The following is a 20,942-nucleotide window of genomic DNA, read 5'->3' on the forward strand; positions in this document are numbered from 1 at the left end:
CTCTCCCAAGCGCTAATTGCTGAACCGCTGGACCAAGAAGCACGCAAGGATGGCCCGGGTCAGTAATTATCCCTCCTCCTCCTCGGAGCATCACCTCCACCTGCGGCCAGGTTCAAGCGCAGGCTTAGAGGTGTCGCGGTCAGGGCTCCCCGCGCAGGTTTGGGTGTGGTGGCGATACCTGCCCTGGGCTGGGCTGGCAGCAGGACCGGGGTGTCGGGGCTGCCAGCGGCAGAAGGAGCTCGGCCAGCCCTGCATTCCTCGCTCCCGGCATCACTCATGTACTGAGCAACCCAGGGAGGGAACAGGGAAAATCAGCACAGCCCAGTCCCTGCCGTGCAGCTCTCCTGCTCTGTCCCGCTGCCCCCTCGGATGTCAGCGGGCACTGGAGCAGCAGTGCTGGGCAGCGAGAGCGCCAGGAACCTGCCCTGCTGCTATACAGGAGCCGCAGGTCCTGGGCCGGGAAGGGCCAACCCGTCCCTTAAACATGGAGCATCCTCTTGGTCCGGGGAGGGGACAGGGATCGGGGCATCCTCTCGGTCCGGGGAGGGCACAGCTGTTTGGGTGCCAGCTCGGAGCCCCGGCATCCATCTCCCCCAGCCCTGCTAACGCCAGCATGGCTGTGGGACTCGCGGGGATGATACTGATCCCATTTCCATAGAGAGAGCAGAAGAGATGGAGAGGGGTGGGAGCTCCATTAGTACGATTCCGAGCACTGGGGCCCTGGATAATGAATCCCTCTTGTTTATACGGGAAGGGGACGCCGGGTTTCCACTCCCCACCCAATTCAGAAACATAAGCAGTGATTGTGGCAGCGGGAGCGTCCGGCTGATAGCGCACCCGCAGCTCCGCAGGGAGGTTGTCCCGAACCAGCACACACCCGGATGGCTTCTGGAAAAGCCACTTCCTCTTTCCTTGGGGTGTGCCCGCGAGCTGTCACAGGGCTGGGAGCCAGGGCAGGTGCTCGGCCCTGTCTCCCGGGAAGGTTTCCCAGGTTCAGGTGTGCCCGTACCACACCAGAGACCCACGGACCCACATCTGCTGTGCCACAGTGGGGCCAACACCCCAGGGAAACAGCCAGGGACGAGCAAGTGGGAATAGGGACACATTTCATCCCAGTTTAGTGCTCCCGAGGAGCAGGAATCTGGTCATGGTGCAGCCCGAGAGCCGTGAGCTCGACAGTGACAGTGGCAACGGCCAGCAGTAACAAATGCAACAACATGCCATGTTTTGAGAAGGAAGAATTTTGGGGTAGAACATTCTTTTGTCACACACCATTCTCCAAATTTAAAAAGCAAAGCCAAAACATCCCAAAATTTTCTAAAATGTTGGTGCCCCCTACTCCCTGAGGCAACGCTTCATTGCAACCCCTGGGGCCATGAGGGAGGGAAGGAGTGGGGCAGAGAAAAGAGACAAAATGAGACGAAAATCAACAAAGAACTAAAAATAGTGCAGCACCGAATTGTTCAAGTGCACCACAGTCTCTCACAACTTCTCTCCCACTTCACTGAATCCCAAGGAGCCCTGAGAATTCACGGGATTGCTCACAAGGCTGCTCCTAAAGCGCTGGCAGCAGGAACGCTGCAGTGCAGGGGGATGCAGGGCCTCAGTGTGGGCACCTGAGGAACCTCTGCTGCCCAGGACATCAGTGGGGGAAGGAGGGCTGGCCTGGCCACCACGTCCTGCCTGTGCCACCGTGCTGTCACCCAGCTTTGATCTCCGGGAGATGGGAAGGAGGGAGCATGCACAGGTTTGTGCTTGCCAGCTCCATTAGCTGGCCTAACGAGGTAAGGACACCCCTGTCCAGCCCTGGCCTTTCCCAGATCACCAAGCTTCTCCTGAAAGGCTGCTTTAGAGAATAAACTAATTAGCCAGCAGCCTTCACTGCTGCATTGAGCAACCTCTCAGTGCCAATTACAGGTGACAGCAGCAGCTGAGCCAGAGCTGCTCCCTGGCCCTGCTGCCCTGGCTGCTCCCCCTGCTCTTGCCAAGGACAGGGACTGGATCCCGTGGGACTCCCACCCTCCACCCGTTCATGTTGCCAGTGGGTGCTGCCTGGCCAAGGCCTTCCAGACCCTCAGCAGCTGGTGGGTGATGTGAAGCCATGGGAGTACCCTGGGAATGGAAACCTAATGGTGCCACCCAGCAGCAGCAGCAGGGTCCTTGAGGGGACACGTGGCTCCTGGCAGCCCCTGGCACCCCCTGCTCGTGGCCCAGGGCAGCTGCAGAAAGCTGCTTTACTCCCAGAGAAGCCGATTACAGCTCCCTGACACCCAGGAAGGCCACACAGGCAGCAGAACCCACGGTGGGGGTGGATTCTCTGGTGCCACCTTTCCTCCAGAGGCACCAGCAGGTCCTTGGGGTGATGGGCCAGGGGAGCATCCTCTGCGGTGCCCCCTGCATCTCTCCACCCTTCAACTCATTAATTCCAGTTAATAATTGACAGGAATGAGTGAGGCAAGGCCTTGGCATAATCCTGGTGTGGCACTAGAGCCCGTGGAAAGCCCGGTGCACACGTGCCTATCACAGGTAACAGGGAGCCCCATGGAGCCTTAATGGGCTTTGGGACCTGTTAGCTCCTTATCCCCTGGAATAAGCTCCTTATCTCTTACAGGGAGCTCCAGAACCCCTCAGCAGCTTAGACAGCCCCAGCTCCTTCCCTCGGCTGTGTCACGGCTGAGCCCCCTCACTCTGACCCAGCCCCACAGTCACACGCAGTGCCCCCGTGTGATGTGTGCACCCCCAGCACAGACCCCGGGCAGGGCACAGCCCCCGGGCACATCCCGAAGCACACGGACTCAGCACATGCAGGACACAGCCAGGAGGATGCCAGGGATGTGGTTATGGGGGGCACTCACCTGTGTGGATGCCATGGCTGAGCTTGGGCAGTGCCACAGGGATCGCTCTGCTCTCTCCTCTCCTCTCCCGGCTGTCCCGCGGAGCAGAGGCAGCCGGGCTCAGGGCAGGGACCAGCCCTGGGGATGGAGGAACGTTGGGATCACATCTGGCACAGGCGCTGCTGCTCCGGGCAGGCTCGAAAGGGCAGCAGGAAAACAAGGCGAGGATGGACCCAGCCCTCCACACCCCGTGGCACAGGAAACCACCCTCACAGTGGAGCAAAGGAAGGAAGAAGGCGACACAGCGCGTGGGGCAGGGTGCATGGCCAAAACACTGGGAACAGCACAGAGGGAACACCAGGAATGGCACAACCAAAATATCAGGAATGGCACAGCTGGAACACCGAGAATGGCACAGCCCCACCCTCCCACCAGGCTCACCCCAACAGGGACAGTTCATCATCGCTGCTCCCCACGACCTCCTCATACAGTCATTTTCCATGTGTAAAAGCACCTTTTCCAGGAGGGAACTCAGCCAGCTGAGCTCCCCCCAGGCTCCATCACACCGGGCTGTGCCAGGGACTCCACTTCCAAGAGCCTCCCTTCCTGGGCACTGGGCTTGGCTCCCAGTAGTCCATCCTTGCAAAGATGTAATTTTCTGCTCTACAAACTCCTCAGCTTTCCAGTGGGTACAGCCCTGTCTGAGGAACCACAATCATGAGCACACCCAGCCTCCGTGGGGTCTGAGGGTACCCACAGGCTCTGAGCTCATCTTCCAGCTCTCCAGGGATCTACAAACTAAATGCAGGGATGCTGGCACAGCTCCCATCCCTCTATCCCAGATCTAGCTCAAAAACACTGGGCTAAAGATGAGTCCCTACCAGTGATCCAACCTCAGAGCAGTGGTTGAGGCTGCTGTGCCTTGGAAAAGAACATGCACATCCCACAGCACTGGGAGCAGGAGCTTTTATTTGTGTGGGTACAAGGCACACGTTGTAACCCTTCACCTTGTGAGACCCAGCCTGACCTCCAGCAGGGCACTTACTCTGGGCTTGGCATGGAATCCATGATCTGAGAGATCTTTTCCAACTTAAACAGTTCTGTGAAATCACGGCCTGGAAGCCAATGATTCCTCCAGCCAGCCCGGAAGAGTTCACCCTTCCCAGGAGGAGCTGGAAGGAGCAGAGCTCCCAGCTCAGAGGGGAAACGCGGTACCAGGTGTCCTCTCCCTGGGAACCTTGGTTTTTCAGCAGAACCCCAGGGACCTTCCCACATGAAACAGAATCACCAGAAAATCCAGACGGGCCTTGGTACGAACACTGTTCTGTGAACACGAGCACTGACAGCAAAAGGCCATTTCCACTCTTGGGGCAGCTGGCAAAGGATAAATCCATTGTTCAGATTGGAACATGATCCTGGCTCCGGGTAATGGCCAGGATAAATAATGAGCAGTAGCTAATTAACAACGCTGAGGTGAGCAGACAGTGATTGGAATAGCACCAGGAACCAGAGGAGCACCCACCTTCTTCCCACACGGCTCCAGCCCAGCCCAGCCCAGAGCTGGGCAGGGAACCCACAGTGCCCCTTCCCTACTCCCTGCCTTCCCTGAACAGAATTCCAACTAGGAACCTGCCTTGGAAGTGCCACAGCTGCTCCCAGCCCTGCCTCAGTTTCCATGGCAACTTCCCCTCATCCCATTGCTCAATATTGTTCTTTTTCCATGTAACAGCAGATCCTGCTGCTCTTTCAAACAGCTCCTTATCTAACCGGACCATCCCAGCCCTAGCACCACTAGGCGTTGTGCTCAGGGCAGGAGGGCACCAGGGCAGGGTGGGACACGACCCTGCTGGATTCCTGTCCAGGGAATGTGCTCACAGCTTCCCTCAGCCCCCAGCAGCCCAGCCCATCCTCACCCCCAGCAGGTGCTGGGAGAGCACAGCCCATTTTGGGGACAGTGTGGGACCCTCCTGCCCCTCAGCCCCTGCCGGAAAGGCTCAGTCCCACCCCAGCTGCACCAGACCAGCCCAGGAGCAGGACAGGTCCCAGATCCCTGGACACTGTGGCTTCCTGCAGTAACATCTGTGATTAAAACCTGGTACTTTGCCTGGAAAGAGCAGCTACTCAGAGCCCAGCCAAGTCCTGCAATGGCTTTAAGAGATCCAAACCCCTCATTCCCTTGGATCAGCCTGGCCAGGACACTCACACAGCAGTGACTGATGCAAACACAAACATCAGAAACCACATTTGAAATTAAAAAAGTTTATTTGCAGATCTGTAAAACAGCTCTGCCAAAGACCAACACTTGCAAACACTACGAGATGAGAATGCATTTTCCTATTGTTAAAATATAAAAAAAGTCACAGTCCTTCAACTACCCCAAGAAAAGCAGACACTTATGAACCAAACATTGAACTTCCAACACCAAAAAGTCACTGGGGTGAGTGAGACAGTCAATAGCACCAACACAGGTGACACAGCCCTCGTGGGTCTGTCATTACTATGGAATAAAGCGGGTAAGTGAGGCCAAGCCTCTGGGGAGAGCAGCCCTACGAGCACTGAGTTCAGACAATGACACACCAGAACACATTCCTCTACATCCCAGCGATGCAAACATCAAGCCAGAAACACCACAGAGCTCCCAGGAGCTCCGAGCTTCCACTTCAGGATAAGAAATTCCACTGGAGAACAAGAAATCTTCCGAACTTACGTGGCAGTTCCAATTCACACACACAACTTTATTCACTTTATGTTTACAGGAGCTGTGTGATGGGGAGGTGAAGGACGGGATGCAGAAGTGGACAGTGGTGCAGGATCCAACCCTTGCTCCATGGAAAAGTGGGATTACACAGCTTTCCGGTGGTACTCCGGAGGGGCCACCTCATAGTCACTGGCACTGAACAAGGCAGAGGAATTCTTTGCTAAATACCTACAAAAATAACAAAAACGTTACATTACTTCTTGCCCAAATTCTCCGTTGTTCAGTGGATTTGCGAATCAGGAGGTGTTTGCCTAGACACACAATAGGGTTTGAGAAGCACCAGTCCCACACACAGCTGCTCACATCAGCTCTGCCCAGCACTTACAGATCTGACAGCTCAGCCAAAAAGCCATTCCAAACAACTGCCAAGCACCTCTGGCTCCAGGTGAGCTCAGGCAGCTTGGGATTAAGAGGATGGAGCCATTGATATTTGAGGTTCAGGCAGCTGCTGTACCAAGAATTGATTTGCTACCGCTCTACTCCAAGGAGCAGGGACAGGGAACAGGACACCAGGAAGATCTGTCTGCACAAAGGTAAGGGTTATGTGCCATTAATTCTCATGGAATGGGTTCAGGATTTCTGGTCACTGGGTTCACATTTCCACCTCACAGCCAGAGCTCTTCAGCACCTGCATTTACCTCAGACTGCCCCAGAAGACCACGGCTATCCCCCAGAGCAGGTTTTCCCTGACTACCAGGCTGATTCCTGTCAAGCTCTGCTGCAAGGACATCCTCAATTTAGTGAGTGAGTTTTCTTCAGCTTCCAATAGCTCCTAATCATAGAATCCTGGAATGGTTTGGGTTGGAAGGGCCCTTAAAGCTCACCTCATTGCACATTAAAGTGTTTTATTATTATCAGGATGTTTTCCTCCTTAACATCCCATGGCTACAGGGTACCATAGCACACTAAAGCCCCAGTGACAGTCTGTCCCAGAAATAACATTCCAAAAGTTCATCAGTTTTTAAACATTTGCTCAATTGTTGTTGAGTAACTATTGTGTAATTTAATAGCTTGCTGGAATTATCATCTGCTTTTTTTAGCAGCTATAAATAAATGTCGAAGCATTTATTTTGCAACAAGGAGCAGATGGGACAGGGTAGAAGTGCAGATTAACAGAACCAGAGAAGTGGAGTCTGAGAGGCTTCATGGCAGCCGTGGGGAAGATCCCACACACAGGCCCCAGGTCTACAACAATTCACTGAAAAGGAGCAGTCTCACAGCAGCCTGAGCTCCCTGGCCTTTCTCCTTCTTGCTGGAAGACCTCCCAAGTACTCACTTTAAGAAGTCATGCAAGTAGTTTAAGAGCAAAGCCAGACTCTTCTCATCCAGGGGCGTGTAGGCCAGCATGGCTCCGATCCGCACTGCTCCAAAGGAAGGACACTTGTCACAAACACTGCTTTGAGTTGTTGTTGAACTCCACAACTTTACAGTAGCACAGAAAAGCAGCCCAGGAATCTATTCCAATATATACAAGCTCACCTAAACCAACCAGACTTAAAAATCCATTTCCATCCCAAGCCTCCCAATGGCTCTGAGCCTTTTGGATACATGGATAAGGAGAGAATGAACCCACACTTCAGAGCTGCCTGTCACAGACTGAAGAGAGGGAAAGAAGCACTTGAACACTTCCCACTGCTCTTCCTCAGCCCCCCAGCTGACACTCACCAAAGAGCCTCAGGAGGTGTGGGGCACCGTAGACCTGGGACATCGGAGCATCCGGGTGATCCGCCAGGATCTCGGCGTACTGGGGCCTCTCGAACTTGTACAGCAGCTGAGTGCCCAGCATGACATTGAAATACTCCTTAATGCCAGCCACCACCTCGTTGACAGCATATTCCCTGGGGACAGAGAGCTCTGCAAGGCCTGCTCCAAGGACCAAACCAAGGACTGCTCCAGGCTTGGCTTGGGAAGACCACCAAAATCAGGAGGGTCTTTCACAGGCATTCAGATCTTGCAAGGAAATTTGTCTGGAGACCTTACAATCTACAGCCACAGGGAGGAGTGCAATTCCAGACCTCCCTGGAAAATAGGCAGTTCTGACCTGAGCTGGGATTTAGGCAAACCAAGAGCAGCAGTTTTCAGTCATCCTGTCCAAGAGGTGCACTCTGGGAGCAGCCCTTCCAAAGCCACAGGCAGCACTGGGGACATTCAGCAGCTTTTCTCTTGTCACCCAAAGCTCATTCCAGCTCACACCAGGTTCAAAGGACAATATTGAATCAATTGCACTGAACGGAGGGACAGCCCCCCCACATTTCAGGCACCTGCTCCCTTCCTCCCAAGGCCTCTCCTGCCAGATTCCTGCAGGCCTCCAACCTCACCCTGCCTGCACAGGAACTGGCAGTGACACTGAGGAGCACAACCCTCACCCCACCCTGCCAACAAATTTAGAATTGGCATCAGGACAATTAACATCAGAGGAGGTTAAAACACCCTGACAAGTCAATAATCTGCTTCCTCTTGAATGGAAGAAAATTACTTCCCCTTTCTGTTCTCCCTTTCAAACAGGAAAGTTTCCTGCAGAGTAAACACACCTTGTTTTGCTCAGGGCTGATTGCTGGGGTAATTACAAACAATAATTAGCTTCGCCCATCTGAGTATGTACAAGTTCTCGTGCACCTCCCTGGCCCCCAGCCCTGGGCCTGTGAGGGAGCCCAGGGGCACTGAGCTCTCCCCACACAGCTTTTCTGGGAAGTTTTTATCAGCTTCCTTCAGGAAAAGGCTTAGGGCAAGCGGGGAAGCAGAAATCATATCCAAAAAGCAGAACTGCAGTCTGAAATTACTCTCTCAGGGTTTCTGAACACCTCCATCACCTTGGGCTTGGAACATGGCACTGGACCTGGGGTTGGGCTGGCTTTCACAACCTTATTCCATTTTCCATGGAATCCAAGTCCAACAACAGCAGCCAAGGAAGTGTTTAAGGCTGGCAGTGACCACTACTCACTTGTTATCGGTATTTCCTCGGGATTTTTTGTAGTTTGCATAATCCTCTAAAATGGAGTCCACATTCTTCTTGGCAGGGAGGTAGAAGAGCTACAAAAGCAAAACAGAACAAATACAAGTTTGTCTCATTTTTGCAGACATTTATACCTGGGAGCTGAACTGAAACCATTTCTCACCAGGACACTTCTAGGATGAAATCAGCAGGTTAAGCTGGTACAGGTTATGAAAGGAACTTCACCAACAGTTTTAGCTTGGCATTAAAATCCCCAACCAAGCTGAGCAACCTGGGATAGTGGAAGGGGTCCCTGCCCATGGCAGGGCCTGGAACTGGACGAGATTTAAGGTCCCTTCCCACCCAAACCATTCCAGGATTCTCTGACTATATCCATGTGTCTACTTAACACTTGTGCTGCTCAACAGCAACCTGCTGATGAACTGGTAAATGAGATGGTTCCAGTAAAGCCAGGCCCAGAGTGACAGCTCCACAGCAACACATGCAGGTGTCCCCCAGAGCTGGGCAGCATTTTCACAGGTACCTGTTTCTGCCTGGTGATCAAGTCCCAGTCATCCACCAGCCATGGCTTCAGCTCCTCTGGGATCTTCACCTTCACTTCAACTCTGTTCATAAATGTTTCTTCCTGAGAAAAGCCAAGCCAGACTAATTACTCTCAGGTACTAACTGGGAGCACAGCACCCTTCTGTTTTGCACCCAAAATCCCTGGGAGGGAATGGAAAACACTCACACTTTCAACTGTTGGATCCACCCGAGCCCTCTTCTTCCTGGGAGGCTGGGGAGTCTCACTGGTGCTGCTCCCCTCTCCAATGCCTGGAGCTGTGCACAGCACAGACAGTAGCAGGAAAAAACAGCAGAGAAGATTTAGGAGAAGAATTTCAGAGTAAATCTCAGATTTTTCTCAGATCACCTTTGCACCTGTTGTGGTTTTTTGTTGTTTCAAATGTTACTCGTGTTCTGGGAGTCCCCCATTTGTGCCAGTTTAAATTGCTGCACTGACACTTATCTGAGGCAGGTCTCTGCACTAGAACCAAACCAGTCTGTCATATTTTTTTGGGGGATAATTTTTGGACCCAGCAGCTCAGCTTTGCAGCTGTTTCACATCGCTATCTCAAAAAGAAAACCTAAGTTTGACTTAGGAAATTACTTCATCAGATCAACTTTGCTTTTCAATTGGAAGAGCTCAGAATCCTGACAGACTGAAACAAGTAGATTTTTGTACCAACAACAACAAAAGTGTGACCCTTCCCCCTCCTGAGCAGAGAGCCCCAGGAGTCCAGGAGGGACAGCAAAAGGTGGCAGTGAATTATTGGGGCAGACTGAACGTCTTATTTCACTACAAATCCTTCACTAGAGAGACCCACACAGATGCAAAATAAGACACACTTACTTTTCTGCTTGTTCTTTTTTGTTTTCCTGCAAGAAGAACACAAATTATTGCACATATCAAGAGAGTGGCACTTAAGGAAGCCACAGCAGAAAGCCAGAAAATGTTTCAAGCATTCAGCACAGGGAGCAGATCTGCAGGGGCCTGGGCAGCGTTTAGCTAAGGACACACACAAGAAATACAAGCTATGACTTGGCTTCAGAGCTGTGGTACCACAAGATTCTTCATGGAATTAATGAAGAAGGCTAGAATTCACCATTTTTGGGATGTTTTGTCCTTCCCAAGTGCTCTTAGAGAACTACATGAGATTTGTAGCTGTTTTATCTCAGACAGAATATGGCCCAAGGAAACAGGAGTGCTGGGAATTCCCAGAAAAATCTCACTCAGCTGAATTAATTTCCAGTAAAAGACTGAAAAAACCCTCCAGTTTTACCACTGCAGCAGAGGGAAGATTCAGGAGTACTTTGTCTATTTACTACCCATTTTCAGGAAGTTTTACCTGGAGTATCACTACTCATTCTCAGTTTGCTCCCTGCCAACAGCAGCCTGCATCAACTGCTCAAAAACTGGGCATTGGGTGGATAAAACTCTACCAGTCCAACACTGATTCCTCGGAAATTCAGCACTCTCTCAAGTGACTCTTGTTTTCAGGCTCTGAACTGCATTTATCACAGCCTGGAAACAGGCAGAGTTCTGAGGAAGGGCTGGAGATAGGAAGAGTAAAGGGTTTGTTTAAAGTCAGAAAAGCTGAAATGAGGCTGAAACTGTGGGCAGGATAAATCTCATCCCTCGGAGGGAGCAATCCCAAGTTAAGTCACTAATAGTGGACTGGTGCACTGAAGAGAAAGGCTTTTCTTCCAAACCCAAAGTCAACAGGGGGGAAGAAGGAGTCCTTCCCAGGATTAATTCACAAGATAAAAATAATGTTAACAATTAGAACAGAATCAGAGATTTTTTAAACTCCATTAAGAATTTAAAACCAGATGTTATTCCCTAATTAGTTATTCAGTGCCGTATCTTCCCTCCAGAACACTTAGTTACTCCTCCTATTTTTCAAGCACCCATTAACTCTGACTGTTTCCTGATTTTTAGGCCCATGAAACGTAGAATAAACTCGTGGAAGCTGGAATTCAGCAGAGCTACATTTAACAGAGTCAGGTGTTGCATAGGCAGCCATAAAACCTGCTTTAACTACACATTTTTTTCTGCTACAGCTTCCAGTTATCAGAAGATGAGTAATTATTTTAAACCCAAACCTGCATTTCATGCATATTTCTATTTGATCACAGATTGCTTCAAAGTGTTTGCAGCCAGTTGCTGCAGTTTGCAGAACAGTTGCTCTGAACAGACTCAAATTAAAATACAATACAAGGAGCAGGTGCTGAGCTCTCCCTTCCAACACCAGCATTGCTCCCAAGGCTCCAGAAAACTCTTTGTTACTGCTTTCCATGAACTCCAGGCTGCAGGAAGCAGGCAGACCCCTGGAACCTTCTAGAAGGATCCAGTGCCAAAAGTCTGGAGTCATTTGGACACAGGGAGTGTCCTCCCACGGTACCCAGCCCAGCCAAAAAGGTGCAGGGCAGAGGAACTGGAAAGGGGCTTTAACTAACCCCAAACAAGGCCCGGCTGCCAAACTGCCCCGGGACCACCGAGGGCTCCCAGGGTCTGTCCAGAAACCAGGGAAGAGGGAGGGTGGGATGCTGGGGTGGCAGCCCTGGTGTGACAGCCCATGCCTCACTCACCGTGTGGAGATGGCCGGGGTCTCCAGGCAGCAAACAGTGTGGGCTCCATCCCGCCGGAAAAACCTGGGGACAGTGCGGCAGGTTGGAGACAGGGTCAGGGCTCCTGGGCAGCCTTCACACGAGCCCAGGAGCCAAACATTTGCATTTCTGGCAGCATATCACTACTGAACATTCCTGGAGGATAAGCTGTGCTTACATTAGTGACACTATTGCTTGGTTATCTGAATAATAAATGTTAGAATATAAATTACCTTTCCCTCAGATCCTCCAGGAGTGCCACAAAAGGTAAATTCTGAGGCCCACAGAGGTTGGCAGTGTTACCCTTTAAGAACAGTTGTGTGAACAGTTTCTCCCCCTCCCCACCACCAGTACTTTATTTATCAGCAAAGAGCTCAAATGTACAAGGGAACAATCCAGAAGTTTGATTTTGGAAGTGTATTTTGGGATTTTCCAGAAGCCCTCTCGCCTTTAGCTGTGAGCAGATATAAGAGGAGCACAACCCAGGGCAAGTCAGAGCATTTCCTCTCACTCAGCCTCCAAAAAGGGAAGAAACTGTTGGAAACAGTGCAGGTGTAGTTCAGAGGGATGTGCTGGATGTGGCACTCCCAGAGATGAGGGGCAAGATCAGTGCAAGAAGCACATGGGACCTGCTCTAACTCACGTCTCCCAAGCCAGGCTGCTGCTTTCCCTCTGCCTTTTCCCAACTCAAGGAATCAGTTTTTCCAATAACATGAAACAGAAGTTTCACATAATTACCTTACAGCTGCCCTGCTGGAGACACCATAAAAGCTCAGGGCAGTGATGGCAGCAGAAAGCCAAGGCCCTCCCACCCCAAAACTGGCTTCAGCCAGGAGTGAGGTCAGGCCTGGTAAGGTGGTTTAAGTTTACCCTCACACAGGGGCTCAAACCAGAGGCATCTTTGCCGTTGGGCCTCCCTTGGACACAGCCCTGGGCGGGGTGAGAGGATGAAGCCAGCTCTAACTTTAGGCCCAGGTGACCACTCAGAGTTCACCCAGGCAGAGAGGGGAACCCCCCTGCTCTCATCCCTGGTGACTCAAAGTGGCAGCAGTGGCACCTCCCCTGCAGTCCCTCCTGCCCTGCTCTCTGCGGTGCAAGCCACACACATTCACCGCTGAGTCACACCCACAATCAGCTCCCCTCCCACCACTCACACAGGAGACTCAGGTGCAACAACCCCTTAAGCAGCCAGATTAGGAATGGTCATCATTTAGACCTGTTTTAATTAGATTTTAATGACACTCGTTATCAGCTGCCTACACAGCTTTGGGCTGGGTTTTGTCTGACCCCACATGAGGACAGGCAGTGACTGGTCCCTGGGGGAGGTTGGTCCTGGGCTGGCAGAACTCACCTGACCTGGAGCACTGGAGCACAGGGAAGCATCCAGACAGCACCAGGGTCCAGCACATCCACTGGGATCCAGCAGAGCCACTGGGATCCCCTTTCCCCAGACCAGGAGCCAGCTACAGCCTTGGCCAGGCTTTGGCTAATCCCAAAGTGAAACTGCTCCAGGATCCAGAGCAAAACCCAGTTCCCTGTCCCCACCTGAGCTGCACTCCTCAAAGCAATGATTCACATTTCATAACAAACCTGCCCCTGAATGAGACATGAAACCTGAGGCTGCTGCCAAATCCACTTCTGAAGAAGGGATGGCATTTCAGCAGCTTCCTTGTGAAGGCCAGAATCACAAATGAAGTTAGGAATTCAAAACATCCCATTAGTAAGGCCATGTTCATCATTAAGTGAAACCCTGCCCAAACAGAAGATGATAAATGAGCAGAGCTGGACTGACTGTCTGAAAATCTACCATAAAATCTGCCATCTGCCCTGAAACACCAAAAGGATGGAGAGAAGGGAATCTGACAGTCACAGCTCAAATTAAGTTTTTCTAGTAGATGCCTGAGCTTGCTTCTGGTCTCTTCGGATGCAAACTCCTTTTTAATTGTGTATTTATTGGTTTAGTTTTGTCAAAACCAGCCAAAGAAAGACTCTTTAAATGCAGTTTTGACAACTGTACCATGAGAAGGCAAGGCATTGTAAGGATTTTATTCCAAAGTGCTTGGAAGAACTGGGAAATTCTACAGAGAAACTGATTTTACTGAGATATACAAGAATAATGAGCAATCACCACTTTTTGAGCGTCAAGTCACCAACTTAATTGGAATAAAGTGAGAAAAATGCAGAGTGTGTCTACTCAGCACCTCAACTCAACATTAACTCTGTACCATCTAAAAGGCATTTTAAATAAAATACTTTAACAAAGGCCTTTTTGATACCATTAAACAGCTTTTGCACAGGCTGTGCCACGAGAAATGGAGTTGACCTGCAGAGCCATTAGTAGTAGAACTGACAAGCAAAAGTTTGGGAGGTATTTTGGGCAGGGTTTGGGGGTGACTTGCCTTGCTTGGGTTTTTAATTTTTAAATAAAAAGAATCTTACACTTCAACATTCTTCTGCTGCAGACCAGAAGTCTTCTTGCCTGGAGCAGCTCCTCTCATCTTCCCCTCTGCATATTGCTCCCTTTAAACAGAGCATATTAAGAAATAAGATTTTGGTGGAAAAAGAAGCTTCTTTGATTTTGGTTTGAAACTCATTATTTTCCCCTGATAACTAGATAACCTGATTGAAGCTTTGTTGAACAAATATTCCCTGACAAGCACTTCTTCCACACTACTCACTGGTTTGCCTTCTGGAGTTCTTTTTGTTTCTGCAGGTTGGTGTCCACGTATTTGAGCACTCTGCTTTCTGGAACCCATTCATCCCAGCTGGAAAAAACCCAGAGATAAATCATCACTTAAAACCATCCCATGATTGCCCTCTACACACAACAGTCAATTAAAAGCTTCACAGAATTCAGGACTAAACTCTGCTTTGTGTCAAATCATGGACTGGCACAAGTCAAGGTCATAGTTACCAAACATTCCCCACTGACTGGAGCTGGAATGATTTCTCTAGGGAAGTGTAACCCTCTGTCAGTTCCAGTTTCCCAAACTTGAAGGATGGGCAATGTAGGAGGGAGAACACTGTCTTAAATTCAAAGGAAGCATCACAGGAAAAAAATATTCTATGTTTACATAATTATGGGATATCTGTATCCATAATATATTACTGAGAAAGTTTCCTTTATCTATTTCAACATTTTATAGGTTAACAAATTCAGCAATAGGATCTTACTGTAAGGAGAAGAGCTCTGATTTCTGTCTGTGAAGGAAACCAAGATGGCATGAATATTTGAAGAATCTGAAGTGAACGATTTAAGAGAACAGGTGTTGGGGAAATTGCCATTACCAGCAGGAATTCCACTTCAACAAAGAGTGGCTCAGCTGAGCAATCTGACAACTTATCTCAAATAAAACACATTAAAAGTGGCCAAGGTATTCTAAAGTGCATCAGGCAAAGCTCTATATAGAGTTCTGTGCCATTTTTCAGTAGCTGCCAGCCTTGGAGCATCACGTGGCCAAACCAATATTGCTACAGGAGCACCAGGACTTCAGAGGGTAGACAAAAGACAAGGGCAGCATCTAAAAACTGCAGAGAAGCATCTCCAGCTGTACCCAAAGATTGTGGGGTTTGGGCAGTGCTTTGTTCAGCAGTTTAAGCCACTTATCCCACTCCTGCCTGTCCAGCTGCAAGAGACCTTCCAGTAGAGGTGTGACACAGGTAACACATTTATACCCCATGGTGACACATTTACGTCCCACGGTGACGAAGCTTTTTGGTATCCTGAATGTTGATATTGGCAAAATAATTCCAAGTCAGGCCATTACAGCTGCAGAAGGCCAAATGAAGGCTGTGCTGCCCAGGCTCTTGCAGCAATGCCACTTTTAATGTCCTTAATTGGAAGCTTGAAGGCAAAAAGTAAAACTCAAACAGCACAAGCAAGAAAAGCGGGATCAGGACACCACTTCTGGCCCCCTTCGTGGCATAAGTAAGGGAAGGAAGGGCCAAATTTATGCTGCCTCATTAAGAGAAGCCACCACACAAACTGATTATGCTCCTGTAAGTGCTGTGTTTACACTGAAACATCCCCTGTCCCTCTGGCAGGAGGGGGAGCGGATACAATTAAAAGTCACATCTAAAACACGAGGCTCAGCTTTTAGTCACAGCACAGAGATCAAGGCTGTTGTGACTAAGAGTCCTCAGCATTGAAATGAAACCAAACCAAACAGGAAACTGCACTCTGAGACTTCTGGGTCTGAAGAGCTGAGGTTTTTAATCCCTTAGGAAAAAACCTCCACTTCTCCTGAACTCAAACTGAGTGGTAGAAAACAACTCAAAAAAAGGGAAAAAAGTACATCAATATAACAACCTCATGAAGTTCTCACCTTTAATGGGCTCAGCATTTATCTCACAGAGGTGCCTGAAATCCTCAGCCATCTCTCACCTGGAATCCTGCCAGTTTTGCAGGAGGGAAAAGTATCTGCAAGTTTACTTTAATATGAGAGGCTGGAACTGAAACACAGGCTACACCTGCTGCTAATCCAGCCAACCTGAACACAGCCTTTAGCAAGCTGTGCCCCAAAATCCCCTGCCAAACCTGGGGTAAAAGGTGAGGGAAGGGTATTTGAGTGGTTTTGCCCCACCTCAGTAGGAGCTGCCTCTCCTACCAAGGCCTAACAAGGAAGTTTTCATGGCAGACATTTCTGCCAGGGAGGAGTTCCAGTGTTTCCCACCCTGAACACCCAGAACATTCCAGAGCATTCCCATCAGCCTCCTGACAGCTCTGCAGGAAATGGCCAGTTTGGCAATGCTCTCTTTGTGTTACATAAATCATCAGCTTAGGTATAAAATCATTCTAGTCAATCCCAGACAATCTGCCAACAGCAGAGATGTGGCAGTGCTGCTGCACCCAGCTCACACTCAAACAAAGCATCTCCCTGCAAAGGAAAGAGAAATCCTGCTTTCATTTCATGCAGTACTTACTTTTTATTCCAACCACTGTAATGGATAAAGTATTTCACTTGCTTGTCCTTTATGGCAACCTTTACACACTGGAACAGAGAAGAAAGGTCAGTCAGTCCCAGAGAAAACAAGGAGGTCTCAGGGAGCTTTGCTGCTTTAGCTTGCAGTTTCCCCTGCCCCTGAACTTCTTGGCTGTACCAATTAAATCCACCAACTCAACACTTCCTCCAGGGAGCTCAAGTCCTGTTCTGGAGGTGCTGAGATTGAGCTGCCACTGCCCCCCTGAGCAGTGACAGAATGAGGCTGCTGTAAAACCGCAGGGTGCCCCTCTGGGGCTCCAGATTTGAGTCTCTTTAAAAGGAGTTTTTCTTCCTTTGAAGTAAAAACTACTCACAGGAGTTATAATTGGTATTTTTTTGGCATGCAGAGCCACCTCTAAGTGTTTGAGAGGGCAAACCTTTGGCTATACAACATTTTCTCAACACCACACTGTGCTGTACCCTCTTCAACTAAGAACTATTGCCAGAGAGGAACCTATTTCAGGAAACACCTGCAAAATGCCACATATGGAACCTAAACCCAGGTTCACATGGACTTGCACCCAGGACTAAGGTTCTCCTGCAGGATCCTCTGCTGCACCAGTGGCTTGCTCTGACAGCCTGAATTAAACGCAGCCACACACAGCCTGTGCTTGTCTCTACTTGTTTTGGAGAATAAAGGGGCTGAGCATGAAGCAAAAGATGACTCAAATATAGTTCTGTGGCAAAATATTTTCCATGCTGGAGGTTAGAAGGGCCTGAAGTGAATCTCTAACACTGCATTGCAGAGATGCACAATCAGCTCCTGTTTGCCACAAGCCCTCACACTGCTCCAACACAAAGAGCTGCTCTGACCACCTTGCTGTGGGACACCAAGGATGTGGTCAGGAACAAAAACTGCTGGACTGAGAACCACAGGAGAAAAACAGATCAAAGGAGTAGGGAGAAAGCCAAGGCTATTATTCATTACTACTGACAAAGCAGCTTTTAAAATTAAATCCTTTAAAATAAACAAATAAGACCTTGTAAAATTAAACTTCAAGTTCATTCTGCCAGTGCACGAACTCAGAAGGACCCACTCAACACAAACAGCCAAACAAAAGCTACTTGTGAGCTGGGAAATCCCTTCCAGCACCCAGCTGGCACAGCCTGATCCTGCAACATTCATTCCACTCTGGAAAAAGGAGGGACACAGCATGGGCAAGCACAACTGCTGTCCAGCTCTGGGCTGTTTGAGTGACACGAGGTTATTTCCTCAGAACCAGAAGCCTCAATCACCCTCCTCTCTGCAGGCACTGGCACAACAACCCACACATTCCCAACAACCTCATCCTCCTGTTCCAGAGATGGCAGAGAGCAGAGCAGAAACACCAAAGTGGGAATGGTTTAGAGCAGCCCAAACCCTCTCAGTGCTCTGGGTGTTATTTAAGCATTACAACAACTCTTTCTCCTGAAGAGAGAAGTCAAGTGTTTCTCCTGCCTCCCTGTGTTAACATTTACTGACACTAAATCCAAAAGGATTTAATCCCTGCCTGAGGTACCCCAGGAATTTCTGCAAGCCTTCTGACCCACACAGCTACAAGAGCTCTTTCTTTCTCTTTCAGAGGGAGTGGGAGCACTTAAACCCAGAGCTGTGCCTGCAGTAACACTGAGGCAGCAGGGGCACAAATGTGCAGTGCAGGTTCTTGTGGTCTAAAAGCCAGAACTGGGAAGCAGAACTGGGAATGCCACTTCCTTTGTCACTGCAATGCAGCTTCTCCTGGGCACTGGTGGTGTTGAAGACCACGGGCTGTATTCAGCCACCTCCCCCTGAGGAAGCTCCAGGTGCAGGTGATGGAGCAGCTCAGGCACCAAATCCTGCAGGCACAAAGGCTCCCCAGTGCTCTGGGATATTCCAACAGCCTCTGGGAGCTTACCAGCATAGCTGCACAGTGCCACTGGGCTTCCTGGAATTGTTCTGGAATAGAGCTCCAGGGTTTAAAATGGATTTCAGACAGGTTTTTGTTCATTTTAGTTCCAGTCCTTGATCCCATCTAGAGGCACAGCAGGCAAACTAAAACACTCCCTTGTTTTCCTGGGGAACAGCGAGAGCCACCTGCAGCCACACACACCTACCTTGGCTTCATAAAGGAGAGGTCCATGGAAACAAAGCACTCGCTCACCTGCAAGGGAAGCGCAGACAAACAGCTCAGAGCTCCTGAGGGCCATTTCCATAAGTTGTGTCATCAGGAACCACACAGAGCCAGTCCAGGGGCAGCCTGGGAAGCTGCTCAAAGGCAGCTACTGACTGGAGAAGCAAATTCACTATTCCACCAAAGGGGATCAGAGCTGTGATTACTTTGACCCCAGAGCAGAGATCCCTGACGATCTCCACGCAAGAGCAGCTGCACACAAACAGCAGTGCTGGTGACTTTGGCAGCAGCTGGCACCAACCCCCACATTCCTGCCCCTCCCTGAGCTGACAGACGTTCCCAGATCCCACGGCAAGGCTGGTTGAGAACTCCTGCCCAGCCTCAGTTCCAGCTGCAGCCCCCAAACCAGGCTGGGCTCACCCATGAGCAGGTAAAGCTGCCCCTCTGAGGGGTTATTGGTCCAGGGCACTCTCCTGAGATCCTACCTCTGCACCTTAAGCTTCTGACACGTGAAAGCCACTGCCATCCATGTCCTTTTCCTGCAGGAAAAGCAGCCCCTGGCATTCCCAGTTCAGGGAAGTCAGGAAGAGAGGCCCCCCTGCTGCTTCCCACCTGACCTGCGGGCTGGGGCTGTGCAGCAGCAGCAGAATCTCCTCACTTTGGGGTGTTTAAGCAGGATAAGATTGTCCTTCAGCCTGGTTTTATCTCCTCAACAGCCAAGTCTCATCGTGTGGTTACACTGTGGGAATTGCAGTGTACTTATCACAGGACATCTGAGTCCACACGTTTCCTTCTGGAAGCTGCAGTGCCTCATGTTTTTGGGGAGATGAGCTGCAGAACTGTAAAATGCTTCTGTGTATCAAGAAAAAAAAAGGCTTAGAAGGGCTCTCCCAGAAGTGCCCATTCTGATACATCAGACAGTTGGTACTTTTATTTAAAAACATCCCTACAGGCAGGGCTGACAATCAGAGGTGACGTTATCACTCTCATTGTCACAGTGCTCACTAGTGCTGGTGGAAGACACATCTCTGCTTCAAAGCTGTGCAATGTTTTCTAGGAGAGATGCCCACAGTTACTGAGGAATAGTTATTTCTAAAAAACACAAGGATGATTTGCAGAAAGGGTTCTTTGTCTCCATGATAACCTGGCAGGCTCATGCTCCCTCACACAGGGCCTATCCCCTGGATCCACACACTGTTCCTTATCCCAAAGCTCATCCCATTCCACTCTGCCATGGGCGGGGACACCTTCCACTACCCCAGGTTGCTCCAAGCCCTGTCCAACCAGGCCCTGGACATTCCAGGGACGGGGCATCCATCTTAAACCATATTGCTATTTTTATTAATCTTACTTATATTACTCTCAACTACAACCATTACCTAAAAAGCAAAATATAGGCAGAATAAGCCTCCCAAAAAGCCCAATTCACCTTCATTCACCTAAGCCCCGGTGCTTTGTTGCAGATGTGGATTCCGGCACAGCTGGAATCCAAGGCTGCCTTCACGAATCCTCCTGCACTGGGCTCCCTTCCAGGGAACAATAAATAATAACCATCTTTCAAACGCATTAAAATAAAAATCCCGACAGACTTGAGGGATTTCAGCAGTTTTAATGCCAATGAGTGTCCGCGCAGGAAAATGAAGGATGTTTGGAATAACGGGGTGGGAAGGGCCCGCGTGTTATTGGGAGGAAAGAGAAGGGACAGGAAGGGACAAAGACTACGGGAATTCAGCTTTCGCACCTCGTTAGAGCTGAGCAGGGAGCGATGAAAGCCAAACGGCCCCGAACCGCGAGCACCGGGGCGAGACCCCCGCGCCGGGCGCGGCCCCGGCACCCCCCGGGCCCTCCCTCCCCGCAGCCCCGGGCCCCGCCCGCACTCACCCTCCTGGAACTTGGGTTTGGGGTCCTGCTTGGGCGCCATTTATAAGGGCCGGTCCCTCCTCCGGCCGCTCCCCGCGGGGCCCCGGCGCTGCCCGGCCCGGCCCCGGCGCTCCCCGGCCCGGCCCCGCCGCGCAGCCGCGGCTCGGGCATGCCGGGACATGGAGTCCGCGGGCTCCCCGCCCCGCTCCGCTCCGCTCCGCTCGGGGGTGCGGGAGCGGGATGGCTGCGAAGTGTTGGCTGCTTGAGCCGTGAGGAGCCAGAAGAGAGGAAAAAAATTAATGAAAACCGAAGAAAAAG

At 50.4% G+C, this 20,942-nt stretch overlaps 1 protein-coding gene across 4 annotated transcripts; it reads right to left on the bottom strand.

Moving 5' to 3' along the window:
- Window positions 1-5,077: 5,077 nt before the first annotated feature.
- On the bottom strand, window positions 5,078-20,776 carry MORF4L1 (mortality factor 4 like 1). Of its 4 annotated transcripts, none has more exons than XM_069025700.1 (14): window positions 20,646-20,776; window positions 18,748-18,794; window positions 16,616-16,683; window positions 14,867-14,893; window positions 14,371-14,457; window positions 14,132-14,212; window positions 11,675-11,737; window positions 9,936-9,961; window positions 9,276-9,364; window positions 9,069-9,170; window positions 8,534-8,622; window positions 7,258-7,430; window positions 6,869-6,953; window positions 5,078-5,760 (listed from the first exon to the last, which is right to left on the bottom strand). In XM_069025700.1, exons 1-14 carry the CDS (start codon window positions 20,683-20,685, stop codon window positions 5,676-5,678), a joined length of 1,062 nt encoding a protein of 353 aa, XP_068881801.1. In that variant the 5' UTR covers window positions 20,686-20,776; the 3' UTR covers window positions 5,078-5,675. The 4 variants fall into 4 exon arrangements, with proteins under 4 accessions (XP_068881801.1, XP_068881803.1, XP_068881802.1 ...); XM_069025702.1 differs by lacking the exon at window positions 20,646-20,776 and adding an exon at window positions 19,250-19,303; XM_069025701.1 differs by lacking the exon at window positions 14,867-14,893.
- Between the last annotated feature and the right edge of the window lie 166 nt (window positions 20,777-20,942).

Source organism: Aphelocoma coerulescens, chromosome 10 (genome assembly GCF_041296385.1).
Source record: "Aphelocoma coerulescens isolate FSJ_1873_10779 chromosome 10, UR_Acoe_1.0, whole genome shotgun sequence".
Classification (NCBI taxonomy): domain Eukaryota; kingdom Metazoa; phylum Chordata; class Aves; order Passeriformes; family Corvidae; genus Aphelocoma; species Aphelocoma coerulescens.